Below are 27,172 nucleotides of genomic sequence, written 5' to 3' on the forward strand. Positions count from 1 at the left end.
GCTTAGGCGAGCACCGTGGCATCGCGGGAGTTTGAGTGCTTTGCGTGACAAACGCAGTTGGCTTCGAGGCAAAAACAAACTACAACTCCCAGTGACACATGAAGCTAGTTTTAGAGCCTGTGTAACGATGTTTCTGTTGGCAATTAGCGAAGCTATATTTAACGTATTACTTTTCTGTCATCACATTTCACACAGTATGAAATGACGTTTTACTTTCACTTCTCCGTAAAGGTAAAATACTCTACCTTATTTCTAAAGAAGCATCATAATCAGTGCACGTTGTTTTCCTGTACAGCAGAGGGCGCTAAAACATCATAACTCACTCGGCACAGTCAGCTGAAGCCATTTGTGTTCATTTTTCCAAAATAGAGCTGGGTAGACTTTTGAGGTCGATACTTAGCACAATACCTTTTTACATCATACTGTAACATCCAAAAGTTGATTAAAAGCTTCTCCAAAGCCAATGTTTTAATAGGCCAATTTATATGAGCCATTAAAGCACATGTGTCACTAATAATTTCAAGTTCAAGTTCAAGTTTATTTATATAGCACATTTAAAAACAACACTAGTTGACCAAAGTGCTTTCCACAATAGACAACAAATATATTATACTATATATACTATATAATATATAGATGACAACAGTAGAAAAAGTAAAAAATAAAATAAATGTCACTACTCAACTCTGTTTGAAGGCCAATGAATAAAGATAGGTCTTTAGCAAGGATTTGAAAGTGTCAGGAGTTTGTGCATTTCTTATTTGAACAGGTAAAGTATTCCAAAGATTAGGAGCAGCTACTGAGAAGGCTTGGTCACCTTTAGTTTTTAACCTGGATCTGGGGACATCAAGGAGCATCTGATTGGATGACCTCAGTGCTTTGACCGGAGTGTGTACATGTAAAAGTTCTGATAAATAAGAAGCTGCCAACCCATTTAAAATTTTAAAAACAAGCAATAAAATCTTAAAATCAATCCTAAAGTGGACACGAAGCCAGTGGAGCGAGGCTAAGCGTAATGTGCTCACGCTTTTTAGTTCCTGTTAGAGTCGGGCTGCTGCATTCTGGACTAACTGTAACCGATGGAGAGCTGACTGATCCACTCCAACATACAAAGAGTTACAGTAGTCGAGACGAGACTTTATAAATGCATGTATTACTCTTTCAAAGTCTTTGCGTGGTAGGTAGGGCTTGACTTTGGCCAACAGTCTCAGCTGAAAGAAACTGGCTTTTACTACAGAACTAATCTGTTTTTCAAACTTAAAAGCACTGTCAAGGATCACACCTAGATTCTTGGTAAATGGACGACTATATGTTCCTAAAGTACCAAGAACATCTATACAAGCACTTAAATCCCCAGGTCGACTGAACACAACAACCTCAGTCTTACTTTCATTCAGACAGAGAAAGTTCTGATTCAACCATATTTTAAGATCTCTCAGGCAGTTGAGCAAGGACTGAGTTGCAGCTTTGTCATTAGAATTTACTGGTAAATAGATTTGTATGTCGTCTGCAAAGCAATGAAAGGAGATGTTGTGTTTTTTGAAAATGGACCCCAATGGCAGCGTGTACAGTGAAAAAAGCATGGGGCCCAATATGGTCCCTTGGGGGACCCCACAAGAAACAGGGGCAGCAGATGAAGAAAATTCACCAAGGTGAACAGAGAAACTTCTATCTGCCAGATATGATTGAAACCATTTGAGGGCTGTGCCCCTAATGCCGACACACTGTTCGAGTCGGTATATGAGAATGGAGTGGTTAACCATATCAAAGGCAGCAGTCAAATCTAAAAGCAGAACAAGCAAAACAGCTAAAAGGAGATCATTAAAAACTCTTAAAAGGGCAGTTTCAGTACTGTGACGGGGCTTAAATCCAGACTAGAATTTTTCATAAATACTAAAATCATCTAAAAATGATTGAAGTTGATTAAAAACCACTCTCTCTAGGATTTTTGACAAAAAGGGGAGCTTAGAGATAGGTCTAAAATTAGAGAGGTTTGAAGTATCGAGATTGTTGTTTTTTAAACGCGGTTGCACAACTGCATGTTTGAAAGCAACTGGAACACACCCTGAGCTGAGAGATGTATTAACCAAGGCGACAATGCTTGATCCAACAGTGCTAAAAACATCTTTCAAAAAGCGTGCAGGAATACTGTCAAGGGGGCAGTTTGCAGGACGTAGTTGCTTGACTATGTCAGAAAGAAGGGGGAATGTAACTGGCTCAAACTGCAATTATGTCTATAAAATATTTCAGGAAGTTTTCACATAAAATTGTAGATGGCACAACACAGTCTGATTTGCGAGGGTTAACAAGAGAGTTAAAGACATTGAAAAGAACCTCAGGCCTCTGGCTGTTATTTGCTACTACATGGGATAAAGATGAATGAGATTAAGATGAATAATGGCACCAGTTAAGTTGCCTACATGTTGAGGTACTTGTACTACTATGTATTACCATTTTCTCCTTTATATTTTAGAGAAAAACATTGTACTTTTTTCCACTCAATAACATTAGTTATACAGTTTTATGTACAGACAATTAATTTTTTAAATGTGTCATTTAAAAAAATATATGATGCAAAATTCTCAACAGTAAGTAGGTAAAATAAACTCCACCTCAACATGCTACATTATAATGGACTAATATGTTAGTGCATCAGTAATAATTACACAATATTAGTACAGTTTGTAAGTCTTGCTAAAAGCGAGACTTACAATTGGATAAAAGCGTTAGCTAAATGAATAAATGTCATGTAATGTAAACATATGAATGTAGTAGCCATGTCTGTGAGTCAGCACTGCCACAGCCACTAGCATACCTATTTGGAAAGAAGGCATAATTCATATTCTTAATTTCACTTGGGCCTTTCCTGCTGTAATATGTAAAGATATACAATCATATGAATTATGCAATATGTAACTTAAACAAGACATGGTCAAATGGGAACATAAAGCTGTACCCTTAACCAAAGACATGTCCTGTTGAAGTTCATGATCTATAATTTTGCAGGATCAGTTGTAGAAAGATGTATGCTGCCTGGTTCTCCTTACTTGTCCATTTGTATCTTCTTCAACCTGGCACTTGCCAAATGATGTGTGCTTTTTTTTTAATCCTAATTGCCCAGGGTGTTGTAACTGAAAAGATTGATCAGTGATGAGTCAGTTTCAAGGTTCATGCTGATAACTACTGCCAAAGACAGTCACCACCAAGGTAAGAAAGAAATATTCTCATATTCCCAGTGGTGCCTACTGCTACTGACTGTGCATGTGTTAATCTTGTTAATCAGCTAAACTGCAGTGTTTTGATGATGCCTATGAGGAGTTTCCAGACCCCACAATATTTACCTTATTTCATGATATTAAGCAGAAAAGAAGCCAATTTAAATGTTGCTGATGCGGCTCTAAAATATCATGTGCTTTGGACGTCTCACAAAAGAGTTAAACGTCACTTCCTGTGTCCCCTCTGTGGCGCTAGAGAGCATCTGCTAAATACAGGTTATGTCCTAGTACTTTTTATATAGTCTATGGTACTGAAGTGTAGACCACACTTTAATATTTCTTGTAAATCAAATGATGATTATAACCGGAGACAATTTAGAGGACTTTGTTATCACACAGGGCTTACTTCCTGTTGCCAGTAGGTGGCGCTGTGACTGTGACTAAATAATATATAAGCATTTTGGGGTCTTTTAAAGCCTATTTAAGAACAGTTCAGGTAGACAGGAAATGTGTGTAGGATGTGGGGGATGACATGTAGCAAATGGCGGCAGGTTGGACTCAAACCTGGGCCGCTACGGCAAGCCTTTGTACATGGGACGCACGATCTAGCAGTGAGCTAACTGGCGCCTAAAGCTTAGTTTTGTGTATAATTATTAGGGCCCAGGCATGAAACATTCAGGGACCCTATTGAAACTGAAGGAATTATTTTTCTTCTTCTTTCTTTCTGTAAATGAAGCACATTTTGGCAGGCTAAACAAGCTCAAAAACTCATTTGTCATTTGTTTTCGTGTGGGCATGGCAAAATGGCCAGCTTTTTCCTCTTGGAGCAATGCCCTAAACCCAACTGTAGGTCTGTCATTTTGCATTAATGCTCATTTTTGGCAATCTACAGGCCAATTTTCACTGATACTCATAGCGCCACCTACTGGTAAAAGGAAGGGACCCTTTAACAAAGCAACCCCGACAACCTGTTTCACTGAGACGAATGAAACTTTCAAGACACGTAAAAAAAGCCTTTTGGAGCAATTACCTACGCCAAAGTCCTTCTAGGCTCTATAAAACGTATCTGCCTACACCCAACAGGAAATCAACCATTTTGATTTAAATGTAAATTTTCAGCCCATTTTTCGCCTTTTACAAAGTCTGTACTTCAATGAGCTCCTACGGGAATTTATCGGATCGTCTTCAGATGTTTGCTGTGGTGCAATCTTAAGGCACTGACAATGAAAAGTTGTGCTATTTGTGAGTTTTCGTTGAAGGGCGTGTCTGTGGCGTGGCATTGAATATCGATTATTCACCATTAAACAGGAAGTTGTTATAACTTCCTGTAACACCATTAAGTAAAAGAGCAAAATAAATGTCAGCTCACGGGATCTACAACCTCCTAGTTATTCAAAACAATCACAACATACAAGAAACAACAACCAAACCTCAAGTGATGTGAAAGAGAAAAATGAAAAAATAAACAAATATAGATTTGGATTTTATTTACACTCTTCTGTCCTGAAATGGCAGATAAATTTACACCTTAGACTCATTCATACAAATATACAGACCATGCATGGCTCAATCGTAAGAGTTTGACGTCAAGAGATGACATGTGCAGTGAGACAGATATACAGACAGTACACTATAACTGATTTGTTTTGCTGTGTTCAAAATGCAGCATTTTCACTGAATTATACTAATGCACACTTTAATATTCAAATGATTAATTGCTTCAAGTGCAATTAGTGCCCAAAAAATAATCTGCCATGCAATAAAAAGCATGGGTGTTGTGACGTTAAATAGGATTTGTAGGAAGGCAGTATAGGAATTTAATCATTCTTTACAGACATTTCAACACTTGTGTACTCTAATACATGAGTGAGGTATTGGCGATTTTAAAACAAAAGGCAAGATACAAACAATTATTATTTCCTGCTTAAGACAGTGGTATGTATGTGCACTGTCGCAAATAAAACATTCATCAATTTCACCCACTTACCTGAAATTCTGTAGCTATTACTCATTGCAATTTCAGACAATGAAAATAACCGTTACGGTAATGGATACATGCATCATCATAAAGTTTATGACATACAATTTGCAGTGATGTTACACTTGTGAAATATATACATTAAAAGCTTAGCACTTAAGACTATGAAGAGATGCAACATATTGGCTAAATATCCCATGTGAAGCATCTTCCAATTTTTATATTGTTCCACTATTATGAAGACCCGCTCTGATCCCTGTTCATGTACATGGCTGCTTTAATGTTTGGCAAAACATTTCAACAAAACGTTTGTAAAGAATCATACAAAAGGAAAAACATCTGTAATCAAGTATGCTGGAGTAGAGACGGTTTAAGTGGTTTTACACTTGATCATGTATGAAGGGGGAAAACCTACTGTAAGCTATGTTTTTGTTTATTCATTCATTCCCACCAGTGTCCTCTTAAGTTTGTATGTGCAGCGAGGTAGACGTTTATGAAGAGCCGAGGCCAGAGTCATACTCAGCGTTGCCTGTCCGGGCCTCGCAGGGAGCCATGGAGCAGGGAATGGAGTAGCAGGAACAGCTGGGGCTGTTTAGGGTCTCCTCTGTGATAACCTCCTGCAGGGAGTGTTGCTCCTCTACCTGGAAGATGTTTGGCTCCTCCCCTTGGGCCTCACAGATACTAAAGCAAAAGGGAAGAGACATCCTTCAGTTAGATTACTGACAGTTTATACTGTTGTCGCCTACATTTCTATTCGGCATTCAAAAACCAAAGTGACAGAGATTTCCTGATCCAAAAACATTTTGCTCACAAACATTAAACTAGAAATACCACCTCGCTGTTGTATGCCTCCGCCAACCAGTCAAGTTGCAGTTTACCTGTACTTAATAATTATCTAAAGATGGATTCCAATAGAGTATATCTACACAAAATGCGGTGCTTGCTTCTCATTGAGCTGTGGATCAAACTCAGTCAGTCACTCACTAACAGAATCACAAATAGCTATGCACGCTCCAATATGTCATTTGAAATCAGACGATTCTGAGGACGCTCGGAATTCAGAATAATGCAGCAAGTGAAAGGCAGAATAGACGAGATGGAGGAGAGCTCGTTGTGTGCTATATATTGTTCACTCACTGTGTTGTCTCAGTCAACATGTGTGTGAAATCGTGAATTGCCCAGTTCATTCTTAAATTATGGCTAAAGGGTTCAGTCACCAACTGTGAAACAATCATAAGGCACGATGCAAAAAAATATAAAGACCACTCCAGTTTCTGCTCTAAACCAACTAGCAAAGGGCTAATGCTCTGGCTCTACACTCTTTTCATGCACCCATGTTAATGGAACCAGCAATGACTAATGCATTCATTTAGGATAGGGGGATGATTGTACTGGTCGCCATTTTGGCAGTAAGAAGGAACCTTTTCTAATAGTTTTAATGTGTTAAAATATTGTGGATGCCATCTGTACATTCAGGGCATAAGTGCAAATAGAGTATAAGTGGCTTATCAGTCTATATATTTGAGTACCTCTCTTTTACAACCTCCACCAAAGCGCATTCAGTTCATGCACCCAGCTCAAATCTACCCTCAACAGTCCATCCCTTCATGCACTAAAGAAGCCATTCACTCTTGGTGCCTCTTTTGCTTCATAAATTAAGTGGAATGTCACACAAATAGCATACAAAGCGCAAGATAAGGAGACCTTTGCAAAGCATACCAAGAAAACAGGAGAACTAGCCTCAAAAATGAAAAACATGGCAGCTGACTAATCAAACAACAGTGTTTAGTACAATCCAAAATGTAAGAAAATTCAGAAAGATAAAACAATCATTGTCACTCAAGTACTATACTATTAAGCTGTACGGCATATGAGAAGTCAATCTTGCATCATTATCAGGAAACAAATTTTTGTTCCTGCTGCATTTTGATGAGTAAGACACGGGCTGTCAGGCAGTATTTGAGGTGGGAAACCAAAAACCAGCCATGGTATGTAGAGTGAGTAAATTAACAAGACACAGCCAGGAACCAGAGAGACATTACGGGAATCTGGAGAACTTGAGTCAAAATATGGCACCAAGCATTCACAAATTCTGTAACAAAGAGAAACAGTTATAACAGCAACCTGGACATGTTCATGTTTTTGATTTGAGATGTTAAAAGAAGTCACATCTGGAATCTGCAGAGACTGCTGGGTTGTAATATAAAGGTTCAATGCCTATGGTCTGCTTTCTGCGGGGGTCTGGAAAAGTCTGGGCCAAAGAGCAGACATAAATGTAGAGCACATGTCATTGTTTTGTAAAACCCAGAACTGAACGGCTGAATAAACAGGCCGAGCTGACCACGCAGCTCTGCTAACGACAGAGGATACTTTCTTTCATTCTGCTAACCAACAAAGCTTTATGTGCTTTATATAACAGCACTGGCACATCTTGTGCACCAATTTCACACTCGCACAGAAAAATGTTCAATGAATAATCAAATCAATCAACAGCTACAGCAGCTGCCAAGTGATTAACATGTCTGCCAGTGAATATTATATAACCTTGAACCCTGTAACTGATTAAAAAATAAAGGCCACGTAATAATTCAGTTCTATGACAAGGAGCAGCCGTAATCACATTTATGGAACTGATATGAATGCTTAATAACTCGGGTGTGGCTGAACACGACAGCACAGGGTGTACTCTACAGTTTGTGGTGCAGATTATAGCTGGAAACAAAATTATGAGAATGTTTATCATAACTAAAACAGCAAGAAAGAGTGCTAATGAATGTCTGAATAGACGATGACGTAGAAGAAGACTGGAGTAGCCTGACTACATGGCCACACACACTAAATTCTGAACATTAACACTTAACAGAGAGGGTTGGTGTTTGTGGCCTACACTACAAGAGCTGAGGTCTTAAGAATCCACAGATAGGCATGGTGCATTTTAGCCTACCTATCGTAGATGAGCCCATCAATTCCCTGCTCTCTCAGCATCCTTCTCGTCTCATGGTCGTTGTTGTCCTCTCCCCAGCTGAACACCACCAGGCCTTTAGCCTTGGCATCCCTGATGTAGTTAAGGTTCTTCAGCAGCTCTTCAGTGTGGGCACTGATCCCCTAAAGAAGGAGGTCCAGTAAGAAAAAAGTGGTCTTGTTAAATTCATCTCAGTTTCTTACCTACTCACTCTCATGTTGGTTTCAACACAGGTAAAGTTTGTGTTTTCGAAACACATAGGCTAATTTATCTCCATAAGGTCTTTCAACATAAGAAGTGGCAATTTTTGCAATTGCTAAAACCCCTTAGGATGTCTTAGAGACAGCTGACATAGTGCTATGCTAGCTGACATGTCAATTATGTCGTTTTGAATGTCGTGAGAGTGGTGGGCTATGTCAGGAAGCCATTTGCTCAAGGACACTGCAGCTTGTTAAGAGAGGGTGCAGAATATTCTAATATCGGCTAAATATCCTTTCAAAATACAAATCCTGCTATTTTTAGAATTAAGAATTATTTTTGAAACAGCATTTTCGTAACAGTGTCTACATTTGTGCACTTGTAGCACTAAAACTAGCAGTGAACTGATGACATTTTTGCTTTAGCTGGTAAGGGTGAAGATCTGCACTTTCCCATTGCAATGGACACTGACACATTATTGTCTACTACTTATAGAGTAGTGCTTATGAATATAAATGACATTGACACGAGCTATGTGTGGCATTTTAAGAACCGTTACATGTTTTTGAAGTTTAAAAAAAGCCTGGGAAAATCCATCAACACATCATTTTTACTTTCTGACACAACTGCTCACCAGAATATTCTCACTCTGGGCGAAACTTATGGCGATCTGAGTGGTTTGGCAGCGGATGTCCATCATCTCAGGATACCGCTCAGAAATTCCCTGAGTCAGAAAGAGGATGGGGTACTTGTTCTGCTTTTGACGCACCCTGAGGAAAACACATGAAAAGATGTTAGCAGCAGCTGGAGAGCACCTGCTTTTCTTTTTTTCTTGCACACTGAAGAGAATAAGAATCTTTAAACATTTCCAAATGACTGATGCTTTCGAAATAACAATAACTCAGAAGCTATTATGTTTCTGGATACTATGCAGTTTCTACAGGCTAATCAAGTCTGGGCATACTTCATCCTCAATCCAACTGTGCTTACATGCTGCAGACGTCCGGGTCGAAGCAGGAGAAGACAATGCGTCTTTTCCCGCCTTTCTGCAGAACACAGGACAGGATGACATCGAGGAAGGTATTCATGTTGAAGTAGGATGATAGGTTGCCGTCCCATGACCCGTCCTGTCAATAAAAAGCATTGATTGAGTTTATTATGAGATTGTTTTTTACATTTTTATCTACACGGAATTCTACAATCAAAATATGCCATTGATCGTACTAAGTATAACCACCTTCATCTGACAGATCCATTTGAGCTCAATGTTGAAGCCCACATGCTCAGGAATAGCTTGGAAGATCTGTGGACAAAGTATAGTTAATATATTTGTGATGTAAGGGGAACAGCTACTGCTTTTTAATAAATCATGATCATCATAAAGTCAATTACCTGTGAGAGTGAGGGGAACGGCTGATGCTCATCGATTTCCTCTTCATCATCCAGCAGATCTGAACAAACGAAACATCAGTGTTAATGTACTTCATCCAAATTATCTGCTATTTACACATTCAGCGCTCCTTCATCACTCTGTTGTGATGCAAGCTGGAGCATACCAAGCGGTCTTTGATCAAAATGGAATTCATGACGGTCTTGTTTGTATGACAGCATACTGTATGCAACAAAACAAGCTTGAAAGCACATGGATTTCCAACATGTCACGTAGCTTAAATTTTTTCCCCAGCACGAAGGCCGTGATGAAATACAGAGAGAAAAAACACAAACAACAGGTGCATACCTTTGACATCGTGGCCTTTTAATGCAGTGGCATGGGCAAGCTGTGCAACAAAACAAAGCACACATTATGTAAAATCCTGAAATTATTTATTCTGTATCCCCAGGTTATGTTTTCAGCAAAGGGGTGGGGTAGGCAGATTTTAGTAGTTCGTGTCCGCTCCAGATTTTCATAATAAATTGGCAGTCGAGTTACAAGTGTATCTTTTTTGTCATGAAAAAATTCTCTGAACTTTTTGCAGTCTGCCCATTTGTACTTTGTTGGAACAACTATGTATTAACAATTGTCCACTTTCATCTAAAAGGTTAATGAAGTTTTGTTTATTTGCATCGTTTGTCCAACATTCCAGGTTTGTACCTTCAGAAGCTGCAGCTGATCAAATGTCAAGTCTTTGACTGGCACCTCAATGAGTTCCAGAGAAGTCTGGTCATTTTTCTGTCGAGGGGATAGAAAGAATTACATGAATTGGTTTTGAGTAGAGACACATTTGTGTATGCTTACCATTTTTCTAAGTGTGTTTGTCAAGTCATGAGTAGTTAATGGAAAATAAAAATACCAACAAAGAAGAAGTATAACATACCAGATTGTAACACTTCACATGTCCATCATCAAGTACAACAGGCCTTTATTTTACCTTTTTGGTTGAGATGCAGCACGTCAGATCGTGGTATACAATGGGAACAGCATCCTTGGAGAGGTGAACATCAAACTCTACATAGGCTGCACCCTACAAGTACACAAATGCACATAATTAAGGCAGACGTAATGTTAAAGGTAAACATTTACTTGTGCTTTAATCATCTGCGTAACTCACATGCTGAGCAGCGCTTTTAAATGAGGCTATTGTATTTTCCCTGACTCTGTGGTGCCTGTAAAAACACAAGTTAAAAAAAGACTTTGTTGACAAGGAACAGATGCGGGATGTACAGAAGTATTTACCCGTACTGACACACACTGTTGTGCTATTTCTTTTCAGTCTGCGTTCTATGCAAGGCACTCTGTCCTATGCAAGTCAAAGGTATTATGACTCACTTGGCTGCGTGTGTGCTGCCTGCTCCTCTGTGACCCACGTCCAGAGCACCTCTTTTCTTCCAGTACTTGCTGAATGAGGAGCTCATGTCACACTGCATCCCCTGAATGGGCCGGATCACCAGGTAATCCACTAGAGAAGAGTACCAAAGTAGGTGCTGTGTACATTGTGTGAACTGATGAGCAAAGAAAGACTTTTAAAAACCAAAATCTTACCTCTGACCTTCCCGATGGTCTGTCTGGAATTTCGACCCATTATTGGAAGTGTGGCTACTCCGTTGTCCTTACCGATCTCCAAAAAAGAAGAGGAGAGGAGGCAAGCTGTGCCCACCTGCCCATCATAAGTATCCCCCTGGACTACATGCTCACTCAGATCCTCCTGTAAAAGTTAAAATAGATATTTAATCATGATGCCTCATTCCTTACTTTTTTTCCATGTGCACTTGTTAGTCAAGAATATTTATGGTAATACTTATCAAGAAATGGGTTTATCAGAGGTAGTATTCCCATGAGTATTACCTCAAAGAACTCAAACGTTAGCTCTAGGTTATCTGGGTCCATGGTGTGGATAATGTACTCCATCCACTGGGAGGGCTCCAATGCATACCCACATTCTGGCTGCGAGTGGCGTGACTTATAGCCATTGGCACTGATCATACTGGTCTCCAGAGTGGTGGCCATCTTGTGCCAAGGTGAAGGACTGTGCCCGTCCTCCTCGTCTTCCTCCTCCTCAACACCCTCTAATGTCAGCTTGATTCTGTATAGGTGGGCAAAATAATCAATTGAATTCACAATATGGTGATACGGAAATCCACATATATTCAATATTAAAAAAAGAATGCATCATGCAAAACATAAAGAAAATAGGTTACATCTGTATGTTTGACTCTTCTCTCTAGCTATGGCAACCGGCAGCGCTTGTAGAAGCAGCAGCCAGTAACTCCTTCAAACTTCGCTACACTAATGTTTTTTTAATCCGTTTTATTGCCAAAACATGCTTTACCACAAACATAAATACAGCCGGTCTGGACAAAATGGGACTCATGTGAACCAAGGAACAGAATTCAGAGACTGTTGTGCCCACATCGTTACAGAGACCTGCCCCATCAACATCCCGGATCAAGCATTCGGCAGGTGGTCCATGTTCAGAGCTGCCAGCGCAAGACTCCGGCAAGACGAGAGGAAGCGTTTTAAATCAGTGATGTTTGGTGCTCAAATTCAGTCAAGATGACTCTGGTACCTGAATCTCAGACTGTTTATTGTGAAGATGAAACTTTCATATCATCTGGTTGCTGCTAGTTACATTCACCCCAGAGGCAAATTCAAAAAATGCACTGTGAAATGTTCGGGGTATCTACGTGTATGGATATATGTATATAAATAACTGTATATAATGTTTTATTTTATGTTACCGTATGTTAATATAGGCCTACGCTTAATTATATTTTGTGTGTGTAGCATGAAGGAACAACAAATTTCGTTTCGTTATGCAGCCTTGTGCTGTATAATGACAAGTGAACAACCTTGTACCTTGATTTCTGTTACACTTATTCAATAGTAGCACTGTAATGATACACTGAGCCGTCTCACGACGAAGACTTTCTCTGGGTGGTGTGAAATTCGACCTTGGGGTCACCCCTACCTGAAGCGTGACTTCTTAAATTTCTTCTTTGTCATGGACACTGGCGACACCCTAGAATGGTGCAGACGCAGGCGAATCTCTGTCTGGCACGTCAGAAACCCAGAGTCAACACAAAACTCCCCATCTGTAAAAAGGGAGGACACCGACAGGAAGCACTTCATGACAATGTATATCCACTTTGTCTCCCATTACTGCAGACCAGAGAACTACTGGCAGCGATAACAGCAGGGAGGAGACAACTGTTTGTTCTGCTATAATGAATGATCTCAAAGCCTCTGCTGCAAATCAATAAGCATTTTCTGTCTCAGCTACTCTAGAACACTTTAGTTAGTAGTTCTGGTTGTGCAGTTAGCTTAGTATATTTGCCCCCCCCCCCAACTTACTGCGAAATCCAAATTGTCCATCATTGATATTCTGGTGTGATGCTACAATAAAGGAAAAGCGCATTAGAAACAGGATACAAAAATCTCAACAGTACAAAGGAGGACAGGTCAAACCAGTGAATTCTCTGTGTACAAAGAGGAAAATCCCCAAATCATAGTTTGAATTAAAAACAAGATGCCAAATTCAAGACTTCATTGGTTTGCTCTGACTTTGACTTGCCGCAACTTCAAGAGAGACGCCTGAGCAATAAAATACATTTGATTCCAAAAAAATCTTAAACTACAATTTAAGAGAAAGAGCATGTCGTTGAGGTTAATTTAGCAGGATGTTTTTGAAACTCAGAACTCAAAACAGGACACTTGAATATAAAAGTAAACCTCATATTTGGAACAATTAACTATTCTAGTAGGAAATGTGTTTCAGTAGGATTTGCTCAAATAAAGAATAAAAAAAACAAACAAGGATGGGGTGCCAGGCTGAGGTTAAAAAGGACATCAAGCAGGGTGCAGACATGGTTGCAACTATTTTTCCTACCAAGCTCATTGTGATTGTTTTTTGTCTGCCAACACAATGGCATGTGCACTAGAGGGATCTACAATATGTGATCATGACATCTACTGTACTGCAGTGTTTCCTCTATGGCTATATATTATTCCAGCAAGTGTTGTCCCTGATCTTTGCCCAAGCATACACACACTGCCTTATTTGGCAAGATCCTCCAGAGGCTACCAGTAAATTGTTGGATGTTGGAGGAGAACACATTGCAGTCAGGTGGTAATGTGTTCATTTTGACATGCGGGTCGTCCAACCAAAGGTCAGATTTGACTATCCCTGAAATACTAACCCTTTTCTTCAGTGGGATACTTAAGAACTGACCTTAGTATTGATGGGCAATTGTTGCATATAGTGCTAGGGCAGGGAACGGGAGGTGTGTTGGGGGTTTGAGTATGACACATGTTACCAAACCCAACTACACGGTGCAAAGTTTTTCGTTGTTCTATACCTGTGGGGCTCATCGTGCGGGGCTGATGATGGGTCTCCCACATATTGACTATCACTTGACAGGGACCACCTGCACTCTGCAATTCCAATGTTTGGTAAAGTGTTAGGGTTTTCAAATCAGATACATTTGGCTACTTTTCTGTCTGGCCTCAGAGCTGTCTTTGGACCAGACTGCGAGAAAGGTATAAGAGTTGGTATAGTCACCAATCCCCAGCTAGGGCAGTCAGCGACCACGGGTTGAAATCTGAAAAGTGGATTTGTTAGTGAAGAAAAAAAAAAAAAATAAACTTTCTTCAGTTACACTTTAAGCTGCTGTCTTCATCTGTAATAAAGCCATCATTAATTATAGCAATAATATGTTTGTAGCATCACATTTTGACCTCTGTAAATTTACTATCATTACAGAGTTGAATACAGTCCACAATTATGAAAAACATGGCCCATGAGTTTAAGAACTTTTATGTTTATATTGCTGCTACAGGCATGGGAATCACTTTAGTTTATTCAATTTCAAGCATGACTCAGACGGCCTGAATAAATGTGAAATGTTAACTTCTGTAATCTTGTAATTTCAGCTTAAAGTCCTTTGAGGAATTTACAAAGTCAGGCGTCTCACAATCAAGTCAGGATGGGCTTTAGTCTCACACAATGTGAGCCCCACCCTTGACATCCAAAAACAATAATACACCGGTACTATGAGAGAATACTAAGAGAGAGCTAGACACGATAATGTTTTTCAGGGAATTGTCTGACACATTTTCTGTCCCATTCTTTACCAGGGAAATTTGACCCGTGGTATGTTTGTGTACATCTAGAGTATATACATAGAGGGCCTCAGAAGAGGCTCACAAACAGTAGAGCAAGTCCGCTGGCAGTCTGCCCAGAGCTGGCTATTCCACAACACTGACTAACTGGCTATTTCTAAGGAAATTAACACCTATGTAGGTAACGTGATACACAAATCTTGTGACATGTCCTAGCTTCAACTGAAGTAATTCTAGTGCTTTCTAACACACTCTTTCAAAATCTGCAGAACAAACACACTAATAGCACCTGTCTCTCCCCTTCCTGTCGCCAAGCTGAAAAACAAAGAGGTTTTCAAAACATTTTTCCAGTGAAAATGAAATTCAAATTGTATCATTCCCGCTAAAATTTTGACTCATATTGCAGTATATGTCAAAATAAAAGCTATGTGTTTTGTTTTTTTTGCATATCGTTCAGCCCTAGTAAACCACTACACAGAGAGGAGACTCCACTCACCTTTGAATCCAGAATAAAGCCTTTGAAATAGCGGTAGTTGGAAACAACTCCTTTTGGTACAGTGATTGTTGTGGTCCATGTATTTCTGTCAGGAAGCCAACATCCACATTAATTTTTTTAGCAGGATAAAATAGTAAGAAAAACAGACCACCTTTGTGTACCATGGTGGAGTCATACATACTGACATATTTTAACAGCATGTTTTTATTGAGCAAGAAATTACACACAACGTTTAACCTACCCATCACTCCCATGAGGGTGTAAGGACACAGCTCTTTGATGGTTCCAGCTCCCCAGGGCTTCACAGTTACCAACAACTGCAATCACTTGCCCTAGAAATGTCCAAAACTGGCCTGTTACCTTCAACAAAACTTTTAAAAACAAATATGACTAACATTTATAATAACCTTTTCAGTTTTACCTACAATATTTTGATGTAAACATATTTGAGATGCCTACTTATAAATGGAAACGCTGACATGGGCCTCAAATCATCTCAGATATATTGTCCTGTGTCTAATAAATATGAGCAAACTTGGAAAATACCGAATTTCCACAACCCTAACAGACTCAACTCTGTGTGGAAATATGTACATATACACATAACAGCTTTGATAATTTGTCGATATTTGGGGATACACGGTATAATATTTTGGAGGTAATTGTATAATGTGTAGGTTAAAGAACATGTCGACTGTGGCCGGCAACTTGCGTCTACGGTCAAGTGTAACACAGACATACCTGGGGATGTTTCTCCTCTGACAGCCAAAGTCACCTGAGTGGTCTCCATAGCTGACATTTTTCACCGAGAAAGACTGGCGACAGAAACAAGCTGAAAAACATCAAGAGGTTTTAGTAAACAGTCTTACTTAATGACAGTAACACAGTTTGAACAATGTACAGAAGCACAGTATCGTCCTGTGCGAAGTGTGACTACTGGCGTCACTTAAGGTTAGGTAACTTAATTCTGGTTGCTAACATACCTTTCACGTCTAAATTCTAACGTTAGCTAGCTTACGTCCTGTAAACAGCAACACTGGTGCAAAGCACGTTCAAAAGAACTGAAGCCGACGTATCATATGACAACGTTAACGTTACCTTCTTGATTTTTGAGGCTGAGTCGGCTCTTTGCAGCCTCAAAGATGAAGAGTTCACAGTGAACCACGTTCGCCTGTCCCGCAGAGAGACATCAGTCAGCGAAAACAAATCGGACCAGTTTGATCAAGTCTGAAGAACTAGTGGATGTGCCAATAATCGCTTAAAGAAGCTACAGTTTGACCCTTTTTCATGTTTTCATTATCGTTAACGTTACTGTTTGTCAAGTAGTGAATCGATATCACGGTAGCGTTAAGATTGACCTTTACTGAAAAACAACCCCGGATGTAACTCAGTACTTACAAAACTGCCAAATATCCCTAGCTATGTAATCCTTTTAAGAATATCTAACATCGCCGTATGACCTGATCTTAAACCAAGCTGAGCTACTTGGAGGTTTAGCTAACAAACAACAAACGTTAGTGTCCAGTTTCCCAAAATGAAGAGGAAGGCTTCCGGTATATACTTTCAAAATAAAAGAAAGTATTGACAAACGTGGCAGTAAATGAAATAAATCAAGGAATCATTTGGATTGAGCAATGAGGCAATTACAGTATCTAGGTAGGTAGGTAGGAAGATTTATTTTGTCACAATATAACAAGTTATAGAGTAAAATTGTGTTTGTAACTCCCTTCTGCTATGTAGCAGATAATGTACACTAATACAGCAGCGATTTTAAACATGGTAAACAGAAATAAACTATAGTGCTGAGGATGAATTTCGTCGTGGCCGTGCACATCCCATGCCAGTTTGTGATGTTTCCAGTCAGGATGCTTTCTATTGCTCCTGTGTAAAAGCTGACAAGAACACGGCACGGGAATTCTGGATTGAAATCCTTCACAAATCATATAAATTGCCATATTTTAATTTGAGACATATACGTTAAATGTCAAATAGCTACACACTACACACAAAAGAGGTTGGCACACACTGTTAGGCACATTTGTTCTGCTAAAATAGGTTGCTTGCTTTACATGAGAAAAATATGCCCCCACTTATCAGTTATAAATTTGACAGTGGACAGTTCAGCCCCGATCGAGCCCCATATCCATAGCTCACAATTTGTAGACTTTCTCCACTACGGTGGATTTTAAACATTTTAACAGGGCCATAACTACTGTTTCTGTGAATGTTTCTCCCAGTTTTTATGCTAGTAAATACAAAAATTCTTAGGTAGGTTAAATTACACTGGGGACATGGGCTAAGTATCTTTAATATCCTTGATGTATCTCAGATACAATACTTCCAGATATAAACTCAAACCTTTCATCTACATTCGACCTTTACAGGCATTTAGCGCTTTTATTTTGAATGTACTGTTTCCATGTTTCGCGTTGTGTTCTGACTTCCGCTGACTACTTGACGAAGCTGGTTCATACCGCTCTGCTCCGGATCTGGCCCGCCCTGCTCTGCTTCTGATTAGCTTAGCATGACGTTTTGCAGAACAGGATGTTTTTGTATTCGGAATATTTGCCCTAAATTGTTTGCTGTAATAACTTCTTCGAAATGCAGAAGTCCAGTTTTTCACAGTCTAGGTAGGAACCTAGCTGTGGATGGTGAGAAAAAAAGTGCATCCTTCTCGTGGTTGGTTCATGTTTCTATTGTAACCACCATTGTATTTATACAAGAAAGGTTTTTAATGTGTTTTTATTTTTAATTTAGTTGAAGGGGTTTCAGGGTTTCATGGAATTTAATGCATATTTACTTTTAACTCTTACATTATAGGCTGACTGTTTTGTGTTGTTTAAATGGTTCATGTTGTTTACTTGTTTAATCTGAATAAATATCAAGGTCGCAATAGCCAGGTCAGATCAATCAATGGCAGTGCACCCATTGATCCTTGTGTTATTGTTATGTTTAGTCATGGCTTACTGCTGTTTCAAACACTGTGTTTATTCTATTCAAGATATGGCATTAAATTCATAGCTCGCAAAAATGTCCTGCATTTAAAATAAATTATTATTACTATTTGCAGTGTGAAGTGTGAAAGAAAAGGCAATGCCAATCAGAGGACGAGTATGGGATTCGCAAAGGACTGCTGCACGAACCATTCTTTCTTTCTTAAAATCAGTTGATATCTCAAAATAATGACTTTGTACTATCATTGTTTTTTAGAGTTTGTCATTACTTTGAGATACTAAGTCATTATTTAGAGAAAGTTTCTCATTATAATGATTTACAGGATTTTCATGACTTTGGGCTTCCATAATTTCAGTAGGGGCCTATGCTCTGTGTCTGACTGTAGTAAACAGGCAGGCCAGCTGATGAGACATTGTAAATACCCCATAAACTCAAATGCCATGGCCTCACAAGCAATTATACAGCTAAACAACTACATAGAGTAGGCTATATGTCTAATAGACACCAAAATAATGGCTCTTTACTCAAATTAAAACTGTCAGGTAACAAGTGCTGTCGCTACAAACTGGGCTATAGAGGGCAGTGTCTAATATGCATCTAATTGTGGTCTATCCTCTGACTAGCTTAAAACAGGCTAAATTAGGGCTTTTAGTGAAAGTTTAGTAGACGTGTAACCATAGCCTAAGTATACTCTAGCCATCAATGACTATTGAATGACTATATATAGGCCTACGTCTTATTGACAACAAAATAATGGCTAAAGGATTCATTTTACTCAAATATAACATGTTCTGATAATAAATGACAATCCAATCTAAACAAAATAAATATAAAGAAATGATTGCAAACATACCAACATTTTAAACAACTTTACATATTAAAAAATGATAAATACTACTGCATTTCTGATGTCTACTTCCATTGCAGAAATGGTCTTCCATATGTAATTGATAAACCTGCACATTTTCTCTGAAAATATGGCTTGTTTTAAAAATGAGGTCCCTTAAATAGCTGATGTTTTAGACAGTTATGTCATGAACACTGTATCCTTGACTGTTGACTAAAAACATCTTTACAAGTTGAGTCCTGTTGTACAAAATACATGTTGTACCAAAGCATTAATTTGCATAACTGTAGTGTGGTGGAGAGCAGTAGGTAGCAGTTCTCTTATCTCCTAGTACTTCGTTCTCTGTGCATAGTTAATTTATGGATGGTGTTGGTCATGGAATAAATTATGTAAGGCAAGGCAAGTTTATTTGTATAGCACATTTTAACAACAAGGTAATTCAAAGTGCTTTACATAAAACATAAAAGCAACAGGGAAATATAAAAAAGTTTAAAAGCAACATAAAATATAATAAAAGTTACAGTGTTACAATCAGGGTTAAAAGAGTTAAATGGAAAAAAGCTATGATAAAAAGCTAAAAACAGAAAAAGAAAACAGGACAGTAAAAGTTACAGTGCAGTGTAAGTTATCAATAAAAAGAAAAATCTTAAATATTTAATTAAAAGCAATGGTAAAAAGAAAAGTCTTCAGTCTTAATTTAAAAGAACTGACTGTTTCAGCAGACCTGCAGTTATCTGGGAGTTTGTTCCAAATATAGGGAGCATAATAACTGAATGCTGCTTCTCCTTGTTTAGTTTTGACTCTGGGGACAGAAAGCAGACTTGCCCCAGATGACCTGAGAGGTCTGGATGGTTCGTAACGAAGCAGAAGATCGGAAATGTATTTTGGCCCTAAACCCTTTAGTGCTTTATAAACTAACAGCAGGATTTTGAAATCAATTCTTTGACATACAGGAAGCCAATGTAAAGACCTCAGAACTGGAGTGATGTGACCCACCTTTTTGGTCTTAGTGAGGACTCGAGCAGCAGCGTTCCGAATCAGCTGCAGCTGTCTGATGGATTTCTAAGGGAGCCCTGTAAGGACACTGTTACAGTAGTCAAGTTGACTGAAGATAAATGCATGGATAAGCTTTTCCAGGTCCTGCTGAGACATACCTCCTTTAATCCTTGATATATTCTTCAGGTGATAGTAGGCTGACTTTGTAATTGTCTTAATATGGTTCCTCAAATTCAGGTCTGAGTCCATGACCACACCAAGATTTCTGGCTTGATTTGTGGTTCTTAACATTGCAGATTGAAGTCGAGCACTGACTTTCAATCGTTCCTCCCTGGCTCCAAAAACAATAACTTCGGTTTTATCCTTGTTTAATTGAAGAAAATTCTGGCACATCCAATCGTTGACCTGCTCAATACAGTTACTCAGCCCCTGTATGGGATCATAGTCCCCTGGTGAAATGGTTATGTAAATCTGTGTGTCATCTGCATAATTATGGTAACATATTTTGTTGTTTTTCATAATCTGAGCCAGTGAAAGCATGTAAATGTTAAACAAAAGAGGTCCCAGAATGGAGCCTTGGGGAACTCCACATGTCATTTTTGTCAGCTCAGATGTGTAATTACCTATAGACACAAAGTAGTCCCTGTCCTTAGGATTCAAACCATTTTAGTACTGTGCCAGAAAGTCCAACCCAGTTTTCAAGTCTGTCTAGTAATATATTGTGGTCGACCGTGTCGAATGCAGCACTGAGATCCAATAATACTAAGACTGAAATTCTGCCACTGTCAGTGTTTAAAGAGAGCCGTCTCAGTGCTGTGGTGTGGTCGAAAACCTGACTGGAAGACATCAAAACAGTAATTTAGTGCCAAGAAAGCACTAAGCTGTTGAAAAACAGCTTTTTCAATGATTTTACTTAAAAATGGGAGATTTGATATGGGCCTATAATTGCTCATTAGTGAACTGTCTAGATTGCTAAGAGTGGCTTAATGACTGCAGTTTTCAGGGCCTGTGGGAAAAAACCTGAGAGAAGAGACATGTTGACAATTTGTAGTAAATTTGAGGCCATGCATTTAGAAACATTTTTGAAAAAACCTGTTGGCAGAATATCAAGGCAGCATGAGGAGGATTTCAGATGTTGTATTATGTCCTCCAGGTTTTTATGGTTAATAGAATCAAATTGTCTCATGCTATATGAATTGTTTTTAAGCGGACACAGGGACAAGACATATCCTGTTACTGACATGGAGGCACTGATTGCTTGCCTAATTGTTTGAATTTTGTCTGTGAAGAAGAAAGCAAATTCATTGCAGGCTCTGGTAGATAGAAATTCAGAGGCTACAGACACAGGAGGGTTGGTTAGCCTGTCGACAGTAGCAAACAGGGCACGTGCATTATTAGTGTTTTTGGTGATGATGTCAGAGAAGAAGGCCCGCCTTGCATTTCTCAGTTCTAAATTATAAATGCGAAGTCTCTCTTTATAGATGTCATAATGAACCTGGAGATTTGTTTCCCGCCACCTGCGTTCAGCTTTTCGACACTCTTTTTTGAGTTCTAACCAGCGAGGCATTTCTCCATGGAGATCTTCTCTTACCAGAGACCACCTTCACCTTGGCTGGTGCATTGGCATCAATAACATTTGTAATTTTAGAATTGAAATTATCTACAAGCTCATTGAATGAGACCCATGAGAGGGCGGGTGTTGAGGAGAAAGCCTCAGTAAATTTTTTCGACAGGCTGCGGCTGACGAGGAATTAATACTAAATTTGGAGTGCTTCCTGTTTCTTAACACATTCACCATGCTTTTTCTGTTACCTATCAAGACAGGGATGGAGAAGACTACCAGCACATTGGGCCCGGCTTGTACTGGGAAGAGTCGTGAGTGCTATTTTCCTTGTAGCCTGGACCCAGCACATATCAGACAGAGCTTACTGGGCTTTTTTGCCATTGTGGAGCGGGAGGACGGGTTGGGCGCTGTACTTTTGACAGATGTGTCAAACCTGGAGGACTTAGAACCAGTGGTGGAGGTGGACGGTGAGGGGGGTTTAGGGTAGAGAAAATGGGAGTGGAGCGAGGGAAGGTGCGGGGAGTAAATTTTGTCCCAGCTCTAACCAGGTCTTCCATGTGATCAGTGAAATCCAACAGGGGGGAGAGGGGACAAAAGGTGTCTGGAGATAAGGGTGACCTAGATGGGGATTGGGGGGGGTAAAGATGGTGAATCCTCACTGTTGGTTTTCAGTGAGGGAGGTGGGGGCTCTTCCTCTTGGCTCAGTTGTCTCCCGTGATCAGAGCTCTCTTCCGGCGGGGGCTGAGGTGGCTCTCCTTCAAGGTTTCTGGCGTGTTGTGTTATGTCTTCTTCTTGTTTAGATTCCTCTTGTCTCTTGTCCTTGGCAGAGGGAACAGATGAGTGACGCAGAAAGTGAAACAGGTTGGAGCTGAACAATTTTACTCCTGACTTGTTAAGGCGAAGTCCATCTGCCTTAAAAAGATGTCTGCGGTCCCACAAAAAGTAAAAGTTTTCGATGAAATGCACTGAATGGACAGTACATGCCGTTAATAGCCACGTGTTCAATGCCATCAGTCTGCTGAATCTCTCAGCTCCTCTTCGGATTGGCGGTATAGGGCCACTGATAAACACCTCAGCATTCAAAGAGCTGACCGTGTTCAACAGATTATTAAAGTCCTTTTTCAACACTTCAGACTGTTGCTTCACAATGTGGTATCCAATATTTGTGCATTTGACTCATAACAGTTCAAAATAGCACTGTAGCAGCAGGACAGAAGGTCAGTGACCTTCTACGGGGAGAGCAGTGATTGGTGGTTATGTAGGGACTGAACCCTTCCATAGAATTTGACCTCTAACCCCTTGTTTTGTTACCTCAGAATAGCACTGTACCCTTCTATGGGTTTGACCTTTTATTTTGCAGACTCAAACCCCTCTATGGTACCTAACAGATACCTAAACATATCCTATATAAGCTATGTTTGATGTATAGAGAGACAGGGTGGCCATCGGGCTGGGTCACTCTCCAAGCTGCTGCAGAGCTTGTAATTGATGCTGAACGCCTTGATGTAATAAACTTTTATGATCAAGAACAGTGTCAAGCGGGTTTCCTCTCAACACATCATCGCAGCATTATTGTTCGGACACCACAACAACATCATTGGCCCCGATGTGCAGTATGATGTTTTTCACAGTAGGATGTTCAGCCACGATATGCAGGATTCTTTCTGCCAAGTCAGACACCGTATCCTTCGGAAAGCAGAGTATTTTGGTGTTCTTACTGCACATGCTTCTTACATCGTTTACAGCAGCGTCACCCACAATCAGAGTTTGAGGCCCAGTTGTTAGCTTTCCCTGCAGCCTTTTACTTCCTGATTTACTCTCAGTCCTTACCCTTCTGTGTGAGGACGGGAGGTTATCCAGGTCATCAGACGGAGATCCAGGGTCCTGCAATAGTGGTGAAAATCTGTTCTGCTGATGCACACTCGGTTGTTGGGGAGGTTTGTTGCTAACTCTCCTTTTGCAGATGTCCTACCAAGGACAGGGATTGAAGAGGCGCTCTGCCTGGATGATAATGCAGGCCATCCAGTCGCATCACAAATCTCAGGGCGCTGGGTTCTGCCTGTTACTCGTCCTCCCATTTCCCAAGGAAATGATTTATTCTTAGGCTTTGCACCAAGAGCATTCCAGGGAGGACTACCACTTTGAGATTTATTACCCAGTACACAGGCCTCCTGCTTCTTGGTAGTCTTGTTGGTGCTAATTAGCCGTGTTTTAGCATGCTCTTGTCCACTGTTTTGGGTCCATGGTAAAGTGGTGTCATTCCCACATAATCCATTCACTTCCACATTCATTTCTAACCTGTGGATCTTGGTTTCCAGCACAGTAATTTTCTGTAGAAGTTTGTAGAAGTCGTCCGTGGAGAAGGGGGGCATCTTGTTGCTAATTAGCATTAGCTATAGCTCCAGCCACTGCAGTACAGGCTAGTGCTATTGATAGGCCGCACTCGCGTAGCACTAAGATCATAAAAGGTTTTAAAGTATGGCAAGAGCCTACTTTATCTGACAGTCCCAGTGATTTAAAAGTATCCATGAGCTGCTGATTTCTAGCAGGGAAAAAAAAGAGTTTAAGCAAAAGAATGCAAGGAGAGGCAAGAGCAAGCAGCAAAGTGTCTGCACTGTAAGAAAGCAGGAAGTTTACTCTTTTCTGTATCAGTTATGTTTTCTTATTTATTGAGCAGTTACACTGCCCAGCTAACCAAAACCACAGCAGTTTATTATCGCTACCTTGTCAATTGCTAATAGCATTTTATAAAAAAATATATATATCTATAATGTTTCTTATCAGTGCAACAGTGTTTGTCAGCACTGGTAGGCAAGAGGATATGTTTTTTCATGACACACTGTTTTGTTGTTCTTTTGTACTCATGACAAGGCTCTAATTTAATAGCCTGGGTCATAGTCTGTGGTTCAGACTAAAAATCAAAGCCTGTAGCATCCTCCAGTGGTCAAATCCTAATAATACACCATGTCATAGAGAGACAAGGAAGAGGGTAATACAGTATAGTATAAGGTAATAAGTTAATCACACTTTTCCAGAAAATACACCATCAGGACTTAAGCTTCCTCATGGTGCAGTCCCTTGTATTGTATACGTGTATGTATATATGTATATAAATAACTGTAGGCCTATACTGATTTATTTTATGTTACAATGTTTTAATATACACTTAATTAGGCTATATGTTGTGTGTGGAGCATGAAGGACCTACAAATTTAATTTTGTTATGCAGCCTTGTGCTGTATAATGACAAATAAACAACCTTGTACCTTGTATAATATCTGACAAGCGTAAGTGTAAATGCTGCACTGATTAAAACACTGCAGAGTACTAACTAGCACAATGGGAATGATGAGAGTTTTCATTTTGGGATGAACTGTTCCTTAAAGTAGACTGTTTTCATTTCTTGTCTGGCTTTGTTAATGAACACCAATGGGACCCGCTGTGATGAGGCAGGGGCAGGTCTCTGGGTGGGAGAGAATTATTCATCTGACCAAAAATGCAGAGAATCTCTGCTTCTGGATGTTTCACGCATGAAACGTTGCAACAGAGTTGCTTCCATGCGCGCATGGGCCCCGATTGGTCTGGCATCTGTAAGAGTGTATCAGTGCCCCAAACGTGGTTTGAGATGGCAAGAAAGACAGGGAGAGAGAGGCATGTGAGGACTTGATGAAAGAGTAAAGGAAACAGATGGAAATTATTATGAGTGAAGAGAGACTGCAGCATTATGAATATTTTAGGATATTCAGGCACCCAGAAAACTGACGTATTCAAATGCAATTGGTATATTCTATAAACAAGATGTAGCTACTTGATCTACGACATTCATCATCAACATCTCTCATCGACACAACGCTGGTGAGGGAGGTACCAGCCACAACCTTGATCACATGGTTGGAGTCACAGATGCAGCATCTTTTTCAGTGCATTTCAATAGCTTGATGTGGAGCCCGAATATTAATATAATAAAATTAAGAACAAATAAAACATTGGAGACTAAACTCTACCAAATAAAGTAGATAAAATGCTAAAACAAATTAACAGAAGTCAATAGAAAAATACATGTGAATGCATAATGAAATATAAGACAACATTGTTCTACAACAACGACGTCTGTTGGATCGGACCGCGTGGGCCAGCCTCTTCACTCCCCATGTGCATCCATGACCCTGACGCTGGTTCCTCGCTTTTTCTTCCTTGGACCACTTTTGATACTGACCACTGCAGAGCACCCCACAAGAGCTGCAGACTCATTATCACCTGTTTTGGTGCAATGGAGAGGCAAAACAGCAAAACAACCCCAAAAAGGGAATGGTTTTGCAGGTTGTGGCCACAGACAATTGCTCAATTGTCTCAAGAGCATGGAGGAAATATCAGGATACGGCCCTTACACGAAGAGAGCTGGACAGCGCCGTAGAAGGGCATCAACCCAGTAGCAGGACCGGTATCTGCTCGTTTATGCAATTTATCAGTGTTAAAAACCCTCAACTTTTTTCTTTTTGCAGATGAATTAGCATCAAAGGTGAATTTATCTTCGAGGATGGTGTCCAAGTATCTATACTGGCTCACTGCCATTGCAGCTCTGCCATTGATAAAAGTTGTTGCTGTGACAGGAGGGTTTCGGCAAAAGTTGAGCATGTCTTTTGTCTTTTGTCTTAGATACTTTGAGTTGCAAGTATGAGTCATCACACCATTTGATGCAATTGTCCAGGACTGGACTATGGCCCACCTCATGGTCCTGCAGGAGGCTGACAATCACAGAGACATCTGCAAACTTGATTATGAACCTTGACTCAAACATAATCTGGCAGTCATTGGTGAAGACCACAAATAACGAAGGAGACAAGACGCACCCCCACGTCAGGGCCTTTCTGTTACCTCATTGTTAGGAAGTTGACCAGCCAACATATGGTGCTAAAGTCAACACCAGATATTTCAGAAAGCCTGCGAGCTAGAATATGGGGCTGTATGCATTTAAAAGCTGATGAGAAATCAACAAAGAATAAGCGCACATGCCCTCCAGGTGCCCAACAGCAAAATCCAGTAATGTTGCTGCACTCTACTGTTGCTACTACTACAAATACTAATACTAATACTACTACTACTAATTCTACTGCTAATAATAATACTACTACTAATAATAATCTTAATCTATAGAGCAAAACAAGTTACATAGTGCTTTGACATGCGCAAAGGCAATAAAACACATAAAAACAAATATATGATGAAACCAAGAAAACACTTAAAAGACTAAAATACGTGTTAAAGGTAGATATAATAATAAATAGAATAAAATAAAATGAGGAAAGGTTCTCCTATAAAAGTATGTTTTAAGAAGGGAAAGAGTTCACTGACTCAGCCGCCCTGATTTACTAATGAGGTGCCATGGGGCACTAGTCATTTAACAC

At 39.8% G+C, this 27,172-nt stretch overlaps 1 protein-coding gene across 2 annotated transcripts; it reads right to left on the bottom strand.

The window, feature by feature from the left end:
- Positions 1-4,685: 4,685 nt before the first annotated feature.
- Positions 4,686-16,944, bottom strand: gpcpd1 (glycerophosphocholine phosphodiesterase 1). 2 transcript variants are annotated; one of them, XM_046060461.1, is made up of 23 exons: positions 16,804-16,944; positions 16,504-16,576; positions 16,147-16,237; positions 15,647-15,737; positions 15,406-15,490; positions 15,199-15,224; positions 14,350-14,389; positions 14,147-14,222; positions 13,143-13,184; positions 12,760-12,883; positions 11,637-11,874; positions 11,334-11,496; positions 11,121-11,250; positions 10,903-10,957; positions 10,723-10,815; positions 10,446-10,523; positions 10,092-10,131; positions 9,746-9,804; positions 9,591-9,656; positions 9,344-9,480; positions 8,988-9,123; positions 8,138-8,298; positions 4,686-5,874 (listed from the first exon to the last, which is right to left on the bottom strand). In XM_046060461.1, exons 3-23 carry the CDS (start codon positions 16,202-16,204, stop codon positions 5,685-5,687), a joined length of 2,088 nt encoding a protein of 695 aa, XP_045916417.1. In that variant the 5' UTR covers positions 16,205-16,237; positions 16,504-16,576; positions 16,804-16,944; the 3' UTR covers positions 4,686-5,684. The 2 variants fall into 2 exon arrangements, with proteins under 2 accessions (XP_045916417.1, XP_045916418.1); XM_046060462.1 differs by lacking the exons at positions 14,350-14,389; positions 15,199-15,224 and having other exon boundaries at positions 16,504-16,917.
- Positions 16,945-27,172: the final 10,228 nt, after the last annotated feature.

The sequence above is a fragment of the Micropterus dolomieu genome, linkage group LG10, assembly GCF_021292245.1.
Source record: "Micropterus dolomieu isolate WLL.071019.BEF.003 ecotype Adirondacks linkage group LG10, ASM2129224v1, whole genome shotgun sequence".
In the NCBI taxonomy this organism is placed as follows: domain Eukaryota; kingdom Metazoa; phylum Chordata; class Actinopteri; order Centrarchiformes; family Centrarchidae; genus Micropterus; species Micropterus dolomieu.